Source organism: Strix aluco, chromosome 2 (genome assembly GCF_031877795.1).
Source record: "Strix aluco isolate bStrAlu1 chromosome 2, bStrAlu1.hap1, whole genome shotgun sequence".
Taxonomy (NCBI): Eukaryota; Metazoa; Chordata; class Aves; order Strigiformes; family Strigidae; genus Strix; species Strix aluco.
Window position 1 is genome coordinate 68741538 of NC_133932.1, and position 14939 is coordinate 68756476.

At 41.7% G+C, this 14939-nt stretch overlaps 2 protein-coding genes across 9 annotated transcripts in view; one reads left to right on the plus strand and one right to left on the minus strand.

Annotated features, from left to right (window-relative positions):
- Positions 1-750, plus strand: part of LOC141919487 (cytoplasmic protein NCK2) — a 155988-nt gene extending 155238 nt beyond the window's left edge. For all 4 annotated transcript variants that reach the window (XM_074815157.1, XM_074815156.1, XM_074815155.1 and 1 more), the window contains one exon: positions 364-750. In XM_074815157.1, coding sequence (XP_074671258.1) covers positions 364-525 — 162 coding nt within the window. In that variant the 3' untranslated portion in view covers positions 526-750. The remainder of the gene's footprint in view (positions 1-363) is intronic.
- Positions 751-7821: 7071 nt separating this feature from the next.
- Positions 7822-14939, minus strand: part of UXS1 (UDP-glucuronate decarboxylase 1) — a 63065-nt gene continuing 55947 nt past the window's right edge. For all 5 annotated transcript variants that reach the window (XM_074815165.1, XM_074815160.1, XM_074815161.1 and 2 more), the window contains 4 exons: positions 14735-14795; positions 13242-13299; positions 10679-10782; positions 7822-8650 (listed from right to left, as the gene is read on the minus strand). In XM_074815165.1, the coding sequence (XP_074671266.1) occupies positions 8519-8650; positions 10679-10782; positions 13242-13299; positions 14735-14795 (355 nt within the window). In that variant the 3' untranslated portion in view covers positions 7822-8518. The remainder of the gene's footprint in view (positions 8651-10678; positions 10783-13241; positions 13300-14734; positions 14796-14939) is intronic.

Consider the following 14939-nt stretch of genomic DNA (forward strand, 5'->3'; position numbering starts at 1 on the left):
AAAACATTGAAATGCTTTTATAGTCCACCACTGAAAAGGTAGTAGAAATATTAAAGGTGCTCAAGTGCATGTTTCAGTTGCAAGTGCTCTCAGTTTAAGCACTTTGCAGTGGGCAGAGGGTGTGGGGGTGGGTCCCAGGTGGGGCTGGGCAGGACAATTCCTGCATTTGGGCCCCTGATAATCCTGTAGAGAAGGTATGTACAAGCCACAAAACCCCTCAGATCTAAAGATCTTGTTTTGACAAATACGTAAAGGATCTGAATTTCTAAAGGAAACGAAAGGTACCTCTGCCACCACTTCTGTTTCACTCTCTTCATTGTAAAGTTTCAGGCTTGGAAAGCAAGTATTTTCTTTTTTCGGCAGAAATTTGAAGATGACATCTCCTACTGGACAAACTTAGGGCGCGCTCGTAATGAATACTATGGTGGATACTACCAACACCACTATGATGAAGATTCACCAATTGGCCCACGAAACCCACACACCTTCAGGCACGGAGCAGGTGTCAACTATGATGATTACTAATGCCATTTATCCTACTGTAGCTGGTGCCTATAGGGCTGCGCTGGGTGAGGCTGAGTCCTCCCTCAGTCAGAATGACCCTGCTTTCCTTCTATTAATGTAAACCAGCAAGAGTAAAGGAAGTGCCAGACTTAGAAGAAAGCAACGTGACTTTTTTTAATTACCATTACTTAGTAGTACACTATATATAAAGTGTTATAGAAATAAAGCTTTTTTTGATAAAATAAACAGGTTGCCATTATTTAGTAGAGTTTGTAACAGCAAGTTTCATTCCAACTGTATTACTACAGATTTCTTTTTAAAGGGCTTTTTCATTTGCTTTCCTACAATCAATTGCAAAATTACATCATCTAGTTTGGCATATAGAATACATAATATAAGCCAATACATTTCAGATGGGCCTGCTCATTCAGATTTGTGTCAACAAATAAATCCAATTATTCTTGAGGGAAAAGAAGAAAAAAATTTCTCTCAACTGAAGTGCTGCCTTGTTGCCTCCTCTGCTGTTTCCATACCTACTGCGCACAGTGCCCCAAACTTGTGTAGCGTGGCACTTCTGTGCAGTTCCTGTCGGGGTAAGGACACAGATGCTCACAAAAGCGAAATTCAATGCAGAGAAGCTCGCCTACCTGCAAAGCCTGTGAAAGGAAAGGATTCTCCAGGGAAAGGGCTCAATGCAGGAACCTGACTTCAGAAGTAATTACTAAGATGCGGAGCATCTAACCTGAGTGGCCCCAACCCCTCCCAGGCATGATAACCCCAAGGTTATCTTTGATGAATACTCCCCTTTGTGTCCTTTCCTCTTAGCTGCAAGCTTTCAGTCTAGCTCGAAACAGGGAATAAAATAACAAACTAAGCTATTTAAAATGAGGTTGGCATCAGATAGCATCCAACACAGTCCCCAGACATAATTTTCTACCATGAAGTTTCCTCTATCCCCAATTCAAACTGGAATCTATACACACTAGGCTGAGCATCAAAATATATCAGAGACTGGGAATTCATTAATGAAGTATAGTGGATTAAAGGGGGGGTTGGTTGGTGGGGTTGTGTGTGTTATGAACCCCGAAATACAACCAACTCTTCTACCACAGCAACATCAGCTTCTCTTTTGTTGCTGTAGAGAAAGTCCTCACGCAGACCAAAGCCTCGGGGGAGATTTCAGCTGTCGGGGGCTTCAGGATGAGCTTGGTGGGGAAAAGCACTGCTGGATCCTGACAAATGTAGAGGACTGGGAAGGGGCAGGTGAGGAAGGCTGGCTGTTCCATGACTTCTGGAGCTGAACAATCAGGATAAAGAGAGATGAAACGTGTACTGCAAACTACAGCAGTCAGAGAAGAGAGCATGGATGCTTTAGCTGTCTGTCATCTGAAGCTTACAAGAAATTTCCAAAGCATGGATCGTGGCAACACCATTCTTTACACTTCAATTACTTCTTTCTTAACTCTGAGTGTATTTCGTAATCTTTCACTTAAAGCTCCCGTTGTGTGATGGACTGGTGTCCAGGAGAGGCAGCCCAGCACTATCCCGCTCCCTGCAGGAACTCATCCAGGGAGACAGCTTTTAGCCAAGGGAGCCAAACTGAACAAACATGTTAGTCACTTCTCTGCACGCACAGCTACGTGCTAACCTAACACGCTCCAAAAACTCAGCTTTCCCATAGGTTTTGGAGCACTTGCTCTTAGCAGAATCCTTGCCAGTTTAATCAGTTTAAACTGGTGTATTTCCTTGGTAGAAGACCCTTTATTCCAAATACGGAGTAATCATATTCTGAGTCAAGCACACACTCTTTTGCAAGTTGGAAAACACCTATTCCTAGAAGAATACTTCCCTTTTGTGTCCTATCAAAAAAGTGCACTGAGTTTGGCAACATTTGAACCATGCTGATAATTTCCATCATTTCCCAGAATTTACAACAACTGGGAATTCAGACCTGCTGAATAAGGAAAAAAAATTAAAAAGTGCTGTAAATAAATAGTATCCCTCCCTAGGCCATGGTAAACTGTGTCCATTCCTGCAGGCTGACTCAGTCCAGCAGCTTTCTGCGCTTTGCAGGCTCACAACAAAGACTATGATCTCTCTCTTCTGGATTGTCTTAAGAGAAAAAAAAAGAAAGAAATCTCTTCCATTACTTCATGCTGCACTCTGAGGTTTCCCACCATGTACTGGGTTCAGCTGGGATAGAGTTAACTTTCTTCATAACAATGCATAGGGTGCTGTGTTTTAGATTTGTGACTAAACCAGTGTTGATAACACAACATTTTACCTATTGCTGAGCAGTGCCTGCACAGCACCAAGGCCTTCTCTGTTTCCCACACTGCACCTCAGCAGGTGGGCTGGGGGTGGGTGAGAGATTGGGAGGGGACACAGGTGGGACAGTTGACCCAAACTGACCAATTCCATACCGTATAACATCTTGTTTGGCAATAAAAGCTGGGAAGAGGAACAAGGGGGCGGGGGTTTTGTCTTCCAGGGTAGCCAGTGCTCACAGTGAGTGGGCACCAGTCTGCTGGTCAGTGGCCTTTGCATCACTTTTTTTTTTTCCTTCACTTATTAAACTGCTCTTATCTCAGCCCTCAGGTTTGCTCACTTTTGCTCTTTGTATTTTCTCCCCTGTCCCACTGGTGTGGGGGGGTGAGCGGCTGTGTGGGTACTTAAATACTGGCTGGGGTCAACCCACCGCAACACAATAGCTCCGAGGGGAGGGCACCTTCCTTCTTGCAGAGGGGTCTACCTGATTTGAAGTGCAGCAATTGCAATGATGCAAAAGTACATGCAAAAAGCAACAAAAAATGCAAGCAGGTACGAGCCATCGCAGATTTGGGCAAAAGGAGGAAAACTTTTTTAAAAAAATTGTTTGTCAAATATGCACAGAGTGCTTCAAAGTTAACGACATTAACAAAGTTAATTTTCTTGTGACCATTTCTGTCCTAAAACACAGATAAAACTGCGCACCCTCCCAGCCTTTCTATTTTGCTGTGCAGACAGCACAGAGCGCTTCACATCATCATCACCCCCAGCCATCCCGGCACTGACATCACGTCACCTCTCCACCAAGACAGAAGAGCACCCATTGTTCATTGTGGCTCCACAAGAACAGGAACAGCTTGGCCATGGTCCAGGGCTTCATGTTTCAAGACCGACATTGCTACATCCCCCCGCTTGCTGGGATCAGCCAGGCAAGGCCATCAGTCGGACTGGTAGGGCAGTCCCACTTCCTCTGCTGACAATACCTCACGGAACCCTTCCGTGTCAAAGCATGGAAGTACTACTGCCGTGCCCCCACAGCCACTCTCATATACTGCGCCCTGCCCTCACCTCAGGTCTAAACAGAGATGTCTCTCTCCAGATCCAGCATCTTCATCAGCAGTCTTAAATATACATTTATTTTCTTCTTTATTTTTGGGCCTTCATTCCCTTTATGTTCCTACTTGTAACAGAAACACGCTGGGGATGGCAGATTGGGCACTGTTACCCCAGGACTGTTCCCCAGGTGGAAGATGGAAGCTTCCTTGCTCAAAACAGCTTTCTCTGCAGTGGGGTGGAGAGAGCCCAGATTGTGGTACTTAAGGCCACCCCATAGTTCCCCGTGGCTTCATGTTTTGGATGTTCCGGCTGCTTCAGCCATGGCATGGACTGAGGCACTCAGAGGATCCTTGCTGAAGAGAATGTCAGAAACTAGGGAAGATACAGCAAGAGTGAATCCGTTGTTGTTTGTTCCAGGCTGTAAATGGCAACAAAACAAGGTGGACAAAAAGTTGTTGCCATGTTTGCTATTATGGAATAGGCAAATGAGAGAAGGAAAGGGACTGGGAAAAGGAATAGAGAACCAGACTCTGTTTTTTGCAAGAAATATGAATTATTTCAGCAAAACCTCCCTGTTGATACAGGAGCTTCCTGCCATACAAAAGGAGCCCAGTTTTTCTCCAGAGCTATTGCTGCTGTTCCTGGTAGCTCTAAGGTGTCAGAGCTGCAAATAAGGCATTCCCTTCTCCTGCCACTTGTTATCCAAGTGCAGGGAAATGTTCACAACAGAGCAACTATGGAGTTGTGGTGGCTACATTCCCACTGATTTCAGGGAGGGGATGTATGGATGTTAGGGCTAGCAATGCTGAGTACACATTACCCTTGCTATTAACAAAGCATCTTCTTCCTGTGGACAGGTCTTCCCTGATCAGCCTCTAACTACCCTCAAGGACCTCTTGGACTCAAGTAGCATTAAACTCAATACTAATAAAAGCCTGCAGACTAGCTCAATCCATCACACTAATCAAAGTTCTGTTTTGCCCTCTGTAGCCTGTTTTCTAAGGCTAACGAGTTTATGCAATCGCAATTTACGCCTCTTTCTCTCCACTTTGAAACTTAATTCCAACCCTGACAGAAGTGAACGTTTTTGCAAATATACTACATTTCTAAAAGTTTCTTGAAAAATTAGATGACTGAGAGACATTCATAAATGCCCAGAGGGTGGTGAGTTCAATGGCTACGAAACTTGCCAGTCTATATAGGTTAAAGAAACTGCAAACACTGCAGACAGAGGAGGACTGTCAAATCATAATTTCCCCACATAGCAAAAAATCTAACTTAGAAGTAGACACAATGCTTCTCTAGACTATACATTCATGGAACTACTTAAAATAAATTAGGTCTGCAAGCCTCGCTGTAGCTTGTCTGTAGACTAGCAACGCAGTTTACAAAGCTTCTGAGCAGCCTACATATAAACCAAAAGTGTTTAACGTCTAAAAAAGAATAATTCCAACTGAGGACCTCACACTGTTATAACTTCCAGCAGCAAGAGTGGTCCTCCTTGCGAGGCTGAAGGAATACGCAGTAGTGGATACCTTGCACACCTCTCTTTCTAGAAGACTTATCTAAGTTGCCAGCATCAAGCTGGCCAGTTCATCACAGACCTCCGCTACACTGCATGTTCCCTACTGAGAGAGGACTTGCATCTAACACTGGCTGAGCAGCCCATTCGTGCAGATCACTGTGACTAAACAGGCACCTCAAGCCTGGTCATGCCAGTTTTACCTTGTCTGCCTGACCAGGTGACAGCAGAAAATCCCAATTCTCTAACTTCCTGAAAAAAACAAAAATACGTTGTGTTCAGGCATGGAAATAAGAAAACAGCTTGGCTTCATTTACTCCCAAGTCCTATGTTGCCAAGCTTTCAGTGCTGTATTCCACTGCCCTCAATCAAAAGTGGCTCTTCTGGAGGGGCAGGAGCTGCTTCTCACCTGTGGTTCCCTGCAAACTTGATGCTTCTTTCTCCGACTGAGATGCGTAACCCCAGATGGGAGCAGAGAGCACCAACGTGCAAACCCGCATCTGCCTTCTCGAAGACCCAGTTCAGATCAAACTTGAACTCACCCTAGACTTTCAGTCTTAAGCACCAGCAGACTCTGTTTTAACACCCATGAGTCATGCCTCTCAAATCAGCTAGGCGGCCAGTCACTGGCTTCAAACACAAAGGGCAACAGCTACCTCAGCTGCTGTTTCTGGAAGACGCTATTTAGAAAGAATATGTGAACTGAACCAGGAACCTCTGAAACAAAAGCTAGAGACAGTACAAGGAAAGTAGCAAATCAATACAGTCCGCCACTGAGGCCCAGTGGGAGGCTGGCCGCATGCTCACAGATGGGTTCTATTGGTACCAGCCATTTGCTCTCTCTCCTATTTGCTGCTTTTATGAAAGTCAGGTTGTAAAGTAACATAAAAAGCTTTTAAATTCATGTGTGTAGTATCCAAACATTCAGACTTCCTGAGGGATATTTAAATTTTTTTTTTTTTTTTGGGAAAACGCACATTTTGTGCCACTCTCCAGAAGCAAGCTTGTTCCAGTACAGTTAGGTATTTTGCCCCTAAATCATTGATTAAATGAAAAAACAGCCCTGGAAGTGACAGCTGGCACCCACAGCTCCCATTTATTCTCAATGGCTTCTCTAAATGCAGGACTAGGGTTGTACGCTCATGCACCACCTCTTCACAGATGCTCTAGCATCCAATGGCACAATTTGCATGAGGAGTAAAACATAAGAAAGCGCACCTTCTCCCAAATACAATCTAGAGCTCAAGGGTTAAAAACACCGTGCTGGGAGCTGATTAACAGTTCTTGCCACAGCACTATTAAAGCAGTGGGCACTACTTTCGCATACATCCAGCTGTGGTTTCGAGTATAGGGAGAGGCTGTGCTTTGTGAGTGTATCAGTAATGATAGGTTACAGGCACATTTGGCTCACGTACACCACGGTGTACGTTTCAGGCAATTTAATATGGAATAAGTGCCCAGATCAAGTACGTAGAAAAAGGCTTCAAGCAAAAAGCAGACCTCAAGCTGCTCAGCTGTGAAAAGATGGAGGCAATGTGTAATACCTAAATTCCACCTCTGAGTCCAGACAGGAAAATGCTTCCTGGTTCCCCATCTTAGTCACATGGCAGATTTCCACGGAGAGAAAACCTGCGGATGTGAGCAGGGCAGAAACCATTTTGTCTTAAAAAGATCACTGCAGACCCAGTCCAGACAGGGCACACAAATGAACACAGCAGCTCCATCACTGCTGGAGTCCTAGGGAGCTTTCCCAGGCAGACTGGATGGGACTCTGAGCCTTGCAAGCAGCGGGAGGCTCTGGCGGGTGGCATGCTTGGACAGCGGGGCCTAAACACCACACTGCTCCCAGAGTCCGCCCTGGGCCCAGGTGTCAAGTCATTGCTACAAGTAACTCCCACTTTGACCATCAACCTAAAGATACTCGAAAGATAATGAAACATCAAGCTTTAATGAGATAAAGTCAAGTCACTCTGCTTGATGAGATTCAGGATTTTCAGTTTTGAGTGGCACTAAGCCAAAATACCTTTTAAAAACTCTCTGCCAATCTCCCCTCCTAGGTATCCAGTCTTAGGTATTAAAAATAAAGGGGAACTATTAAAAATGAGGCAAATTGGATTTGTTTGGGGTTTTTTTGTTAAGATGACAGGCACAGTTATCAAAGCTGAAAGCACTTACTGGCAATACAGTAACTGCTTAAAATAGAAACTTTTCCTCAGTTAGAGAGGCTGAAGTTAGACTCCGTCACCACAACTACCTGAACTGGAATAAATCATGATGGTTTTGTCCAATCCACTTCCACAAACATCCTGCAGCTCTTCCTATATCTCTATTAAGAAAAAAGCAATGAAAGAGCGAAGTTATTAACTTTGAGCCAATTATTTATAGACTGTTACTATCTAATTAATATACAATAAATGGACAGATGTATAATGCCAGAGAAGTGCCCACAGTGAAAACCTCAAACAAGTAAATAGAAGTTTCAATATTTTATTAAAATAGCATATTCAACCACTGTAACCAATAATACATTAACTTTATTCCCAGAGTACGCACAACACAGTAGTGATTCAAAATATCCTTATCCATGGTAATCAATGAAAATATCTCAAATTCAAGTGTACAACTAAAACTAAACCTTTGAAAAAATCTCTTCTTTAAAGAATACATAAAGCTCTCATACAGAATTCTTTTAAACTCCTCTATACTTAGATGTCAGTGTCTCTCACCTGACAATACCACTAGCTTTTTTCTTATGCATAGTAGAACATCTCATATTTTATAGTACCCATTTTATAAATAAATTGGCATTTTCCATCCCGTTTGTGTTTATCTTCAGCTTCACAAAGAAACCAGTAAATAAAACTGTCAAGGACAGTCACAACAAAATGATCTCACAGCAAGATATAAAACTCGAAGATACTAAAAGATGCTTCTACTCTATTTTACATAAAAAGACAGATTTAAAAAGTGCAAGGCAAGATTTGCAGGGGAAGGGGAATATTTGTTTATTTTTAGGCACATCCACTTCTTTAAAGCAAGCTTCAGAATGAAATTCCAGTTTGTTCTTCATGATACCTGTTTCAAAGTCTCTCTCAAAAAAAAACAAGAAGAAAAAAAATTACATCCGTCAAATGTCAAGCAGGGAATTTCCTGTCCAACTAATAGTCTTCAGTTATGTCTTGTTCTTCCTTTTTTCATCCTTGCGGGTTTTGGTTTGGGAATATACTGGTTGTTTGCCTGATACTCAAGTTCTTTACGAAAGTAATGAATTGCTTTATTCAAACCTTCTTCCAGTGGTACCTGTTCCCAAAAGTGAGGAGAGAATCGTATCACTCTAAGTTCACATCAGCTCTTTTCACAACAGTATCTTTTTTAATACAGCTATCAACAGACTGCTAGGAAGTCTCGTTCTTAGCCAATATAAGTATTAACAGCACCACATACTGGTAACAACTCTGCACTGCTAATGCATGTTAGCTTTTAAACATCAGATATATTTTCTGACATAGTAAGTCAAAAAACCCAACAAATTTAAATCTCATCTGATAGTTATGATTGATCTGTTTAGTGCCAAAACAAACTTACATGATTCTACTTTCAATTTCTAATACATCGAAAGAGACAGGCACACAGAAATTTAAGCCCCTTCTGTTTTTAATGATTAAAGATCCTCTTTCGCAGAATGTCACAGAATGGTATATACCACAGAAAGGCATAAAGGTAGGTTTTTTATTAGTTTTTATTTCTTCAGTGCTCTGGTGATATACAGAAAAAGGGATACAAATTATCATCCAGTATCTCATTTGATATTCTTAAATCCTGTTCAAATAATTGTAATTCTTCATATTCTATGCCTGTATTTAAACACTACGATTTGGAGACAGGAACAGCAGAAATACTACCTACTTTTCTCAGGAGCCATACGCTCTGACATGCTTGTGCTGATACCATCATCAACACAGGAGGATAAAATAGCAGCACAAAAACTACTTGCCTTGATGTACCAACACGGTACTGCTACTTCAGAGTAAGTTTTGTTACTGACTGTGCTAAACACAGAAGGTCAGAAGTACAAAAGTCAACTGTTTTAAACCTTTTGTGATTGTAACACTTGCCATTGTCCTTGTGCTTTCAGGCAGTCTTACTAATATCAGGTGTCTCTGTGAATCCTTTCAGAAGGATCTGGAGATATCTTTTTCTATTAATAGGCTTACATTTACTAGATCGGTTCACGTTTCCTGGAAAGATTTTTGTCTGCAAATCTAAAAAAGCCTACAAACCACTGCACTAGCTAGAACGGGGAGATGGCTAAGAAAGTCACACCCTTTCTGAGCATTAAGTAGACTTTACCTCCCCAAACAAACCAGCTCTTATCATCAGCTATGGCTGGCTTTACACAGTTAACTTCACCAAAAAGGTTGAGAAAGGAAAAAACAGCAACCACAGGCATTTTGCATTTCTTGCATATTAGCTGTGTATAACAACCATAATCCTAGTATCACCTCAGATGGCTGCTACCTAAGCTTTAGAGGTGGACAGACATTATTGTGGGTGGTGAGATGTTAGACTAACCCTGAGCATGTTCCAGTCTTATCAACACACGGAACAAACCCTGAACATCTCTATGTATGATACCTGTAGTCCAAAATAAGGGCTTCTTATTCTGGTTTACTTCAGTCCACCAGAATAAAAAATAAAAAAAAAAAGTGTCATCTCTGGCTATCTTCTGTTTTGCCCGAGTTTCACATTTCTCTTTAAGCAAACTCTAAAAACCAGAACGTTTTCATGGTGCTCATATTTCTCGCTATTAATACTAACGAACTTTTTGGTTACAGCGATGTTACAGAGAATCTTAAAAATAGTTATAAAAATATTTTAATTAAAGCAATTTTTCCCTTCCATAAGGCATGTTACCACAGCGATACAGGAATGAGGATTGCACCAACAGCAAACTCATTACCTCTCGTAACTACGTACCACGTATTTCAAAGGATTTATCAGCCTTACAGAAAGGTAGACACTTCATAATATGCATATGAAAAAGTTAAAACATCTATCCTAACAATGTTTTTGTCTACTTAAGTCTATTACAAATGCTAAAGCTAATCTGCTCTTATGCATGGCACAGGCCATACAATCTTACCCATCAGTTCTTGAATCACGAGCTAGGGCAACGTAAAAGAGACAGCCTTTTAAATAACTGTCCTGGGGATTGTGTTAAGCAGATATTCCAGTAACTGAAATGTATCATTATGATGTAGTCCTTCCCCATCCCCCTCTGCCTCCCTGTGTTTTTGCACACAACAAGAGTAACACAGCTGTACATACCACAGGTTCCCAGCCAAGCAGTAACTTGGCTTTTCTGATGTCAGGTTTTCGTTTCTGAGGGTCATCCTGTGCTTCTGAGAGAAACTGGATTTCACTCCCACTGCCTATTAAACAAGAGACTGTGCATTATCATCTGCAATTCACTATGCTTTGCATTTACATCCTTCCTACCTATTGGATCATCAGGTCTTTCTGCAGACTTCTGCTTCATAATTCTACCACTGAAATGCCTTCCACAGACACAGCTGCACTGTGTGCAGCAGCTGGGTGAAACAGCTGTTCCACAGCAACAAGGATTCACAAAGATTTCAGCGTGGATTCACAAAAAGGAAGTTACGCTTGACCAGTCTAATAACTTTCTATGATGAAATGACTGTTTCAATAGCCAAAGGCAGAGCAGTGGATATCATCTACCTTGACTTCAGCGAGGCTTTTGACACTGCCTCTCATTACATCCTTAATGAGGGCTGGATGAGCAGTGAGGTGGATAGAAAACTGGGTGCACAGCCAGGCCCAGAGGGTGGTGATCAGTGGCATGAAGTCTAGTTGGAGGCTAGTAACTAGTGGTATAGCCCAGGGGTCAATACTGGATCAATACTGCTGATACACCAGAGGGCTGTGCTACCATTCAGAGGGACCTCGAGAAAAAGGCTGACAGGAGCATCATGAGGTTCAAAAAGGAGAAGTGTGAAGTCCTGCACCTGGGGAGGAACAACCCCAGGCATGAGTACAGACTGGGGGCCAACTAGCTGAAAAGCAGCTTGGCAGGAAAGGACCTGGGGGTCCTGGTGGACATCAAGTTGAGTATGAGCCAGCAATGTGCCCTTGCAACAAAGGTGGCAAATGGCATCCTGAGCTGCAGCAGGAGGAGTGCTGCTAGCAGGTCAAGGGAGATGATCTTTCCTCTCTACTTAGCACTGGTGAGATATACCTGGAGGGCTGGGTCCAGTTGTGGGCTCCCCAGTACAAGAGAGACATGGACATATTGGAGAGAGTCCAGCAAAGGGCCACGGAGATGATGAAGGGGCTAGAGCACCTCTCATGTGAGGACAGGCTCAGAGAGCTGGGACTGTTCAGTCTGGAGAAGACAAGGCTCAGGGGGATTTTACCCATGTGTGTAAATACCTGATGGGGGAATAAAGAAGAGGGAGCCAGGCTTTTTTCAGAGGTGCCCAGTGACGAGACCAGAGGCAGCAGGCACAAACTGAAACACAGGAGGTTTTCCCTCTGAACATCAGGAAATGCTATTTTACTGTGAGTGTGACAGAGCACTGGCACAGGTTGCCCAGTGAGGCTGTGGAGTCTCCATCCTTGGGGATATTCAAAAGCAGTCTGGACATGGTTCTGGGCCACTGTCAGCTGTAGGTGGCCCTGCTTGAGCAGGGGGGTTGGACCAAATGACTTCCAGAGGCCCCTTTCCAACCTCAACCACTCTGTGATTCTGGTAGATCTTTTGCATTGTAAAAGGACTTCACTTCCTCTTTGCTCATAGTCTTCAGTCTGATTTCAATAGCCAACATAGTACTTGCCTTGCCTCGTGACAATACACAGAAACAGGACAATTTCTCTAACCAAATCTAGCAAATAGTTTACATGCCATGTTACTGTGGGATTTTATGAATGTAGAACTGAACCGCCTCTCCGGGTGGACTGAAACAGATCAAGTTGTTTGTGAACAGACAAATGGAGGTAATAATTATTCTATGTGCCTGATGGGTTTCTGGTGATGTGATTTTCAATTTCCTTCCCTGATCTGTGGATTCATAGAAGTTTTCCAGAGGGGACAGTCCTCTGCTAGAAACATCACATGCATCAGCTTCTTTACTCTATGTTTGAACTTGCCTTTTTCAGATCCTTCAGAAGCACTTCTGGAATCTACGGACTAAAAACCCTTGGCTAATGGCATCAGTATGTTTCATCTCATTAGGAAGCCGCACTAGAAGAATAAGCACAGCTCTTCACTTCCATTCTTGAGAGCTCTGACTTGCTACAGGTATCAAAGCAAGAATGAATAGAAAGCCACAGTGGTTTTTTTCCCAGCCATATTCAAGGGAGGTGCTTGCCCTTGCAAGAGTCATTGGTCGATCAGTGAAAAAGTACAGGAAGACTCACCACAGAGTGAGATTTTTAATGGTAGTGGGAGAACTGCCTGCATAATGTGAAGAACCACCTTGCTGAAGTATCTGTATTTCAGCTAAGATGTTATGCAAGACATTTTCATTCATGTGTTTTACATTTCTTTTATGTATTGTCCTTGGGTCAAAACAAAGCTAAAAGAATGTGTAAACATCATACAAAATAATGGGTATAGATTGCACAGATACATAGAAGGGATGTATTTATTCTACTGTTCATGCAATATTTTACATACAATTGAGAGGATTTGGATTATCTTATTAATATTTAATTAGATCAGGATACAATTAAATGCCTTTGATAAAGTTACTAAGAAATCCAAAGACCAATTAAATTATCCCTATATTACACATACTAATCAAATAATAATCATCTAACGACAATAAGTACTTCATAAGCTTTACTAAGAATTACTTATCATACTCACCAACAAGTTTTTTAATTAACTGAGCAAATTCTAGGATAGTGTGCTCTTCTGGGTTTCCCTAAAAATAGAAGAGATATTCATTACAATAACAATTAAACACCTCACAACATGTAAGCTTTCTGACATGAGATGATTTAACAGGGTCATGTTAAACTCTGAAAAAGCTAAACATTATGCTTTATTCCTACTCTGATGAAAAAAATGTAACTTTGACAAGCTCTATACTCATTAGAAAAGTTGCCCTCCATTACGTTTGCCTGTAATTCAGTGTACGTAGGTGGATGCCCAAAAAAATCAGTCTGTAAAGAATGGGCAAATGCAGCTCAATCACAGTAAAGGCATTTGCCATTCAGCAGCCCACACAGCCACATCATCAGTTTGACATCTGGATTCAAGAACTTTGCTGAGTTGAGGACAGACAATGCAATGAGGAAGTGTACTACATACTCGGTTCATCCAAAGTTAGGAACCCAAACTAATTTAGCTGCAAACAATTGCTTCCATATTTACTATGGCTTACATATCACTATGTATAAAGGCTACTTGCTTTCCTATACAATATTCCTTTTCTTAATTCTCTACTTTTTTAACCAACTTGCACATGAACTCAGGACAAAATGCTGAAAGCCTCCTGTTAGCATTAGCTCACCTTCATGAGACTCAATTCCCTCCATCCCTAGCTTTCCTTGTTGCAAAACTATTCTTTACTAGATCTTGTTTGACCTAAAGCTGAACATTTAGGTACATATAGATTTAAACACTGTATTTTCTGGAGACGAAGCATGTGATGTGGTTTAAATATATTAGCATTTGGATAGAAACATAAAAATTAATTCAAGACCACAGTAAAAAAGGAAAATCTATTGAATGACTGCCCTGCAGAATTGAATATCTGATTTGGCAAAAGTTGGCATACACAGAAATGACCTGGCATATGCATCCTTCTTCCATTCTTATATCCACTGCTGAGAATAAGGTGACAACAAATGGGACAAAACAAAAATCATATTGGAAAAGTTAAGTTCTAAGCAGCCTTATCAATATTAGAAAATTATACCATCAAATACTATCCCATTTTCCTCTAGTCAAGGCTAGCATAAAGTTTCTAATTATTTAGAGCTAAGTATTCCTTCAGTGCTTTTTTTCATTAAAACCAGACTTCAGTCATTTCCTTGGTGTATTTTGTGTGTCCCTCCCCTGTTCATATTTTGTTTGTTTTTTTTCTTATTCTAATTACAGAAAACTTTTTGTTAAAACAAATGAAAAACTCTAGAAAATTTATCCTGTCCTTCGACCTACAAGTTCTCTACATCTAGGGGCTTAATCTTCTTATTTACAAAGAAAAAACATGGAAGAATACATTATTCATACTGGAAAGAGCTTTTTTGATCCATTTATTTCATCTACAGATCGGCATCAGTGACAAGGAGGAAAACAGAGGTGATGTTGGCCACCGCACAGTAAAAACAGTAGAGTGGAGCTCTCATACTCACCAAGTTGACAGGACTGCTGACATTGCTGTTCATCAACGCCACCAACCCATTCACAAGATCACTATAAAAAGGGAAGAACAGATTGAGGCAATTTCCACTTCCCTATAAATAATATTCTTGTCTAAAAAGAGAGCTGCCTCCTCAGAGCTCCAGTAAAGCAGATCAGGCAGCTGAGGAATGCTGAAATCAGATTTACAGCGTATAC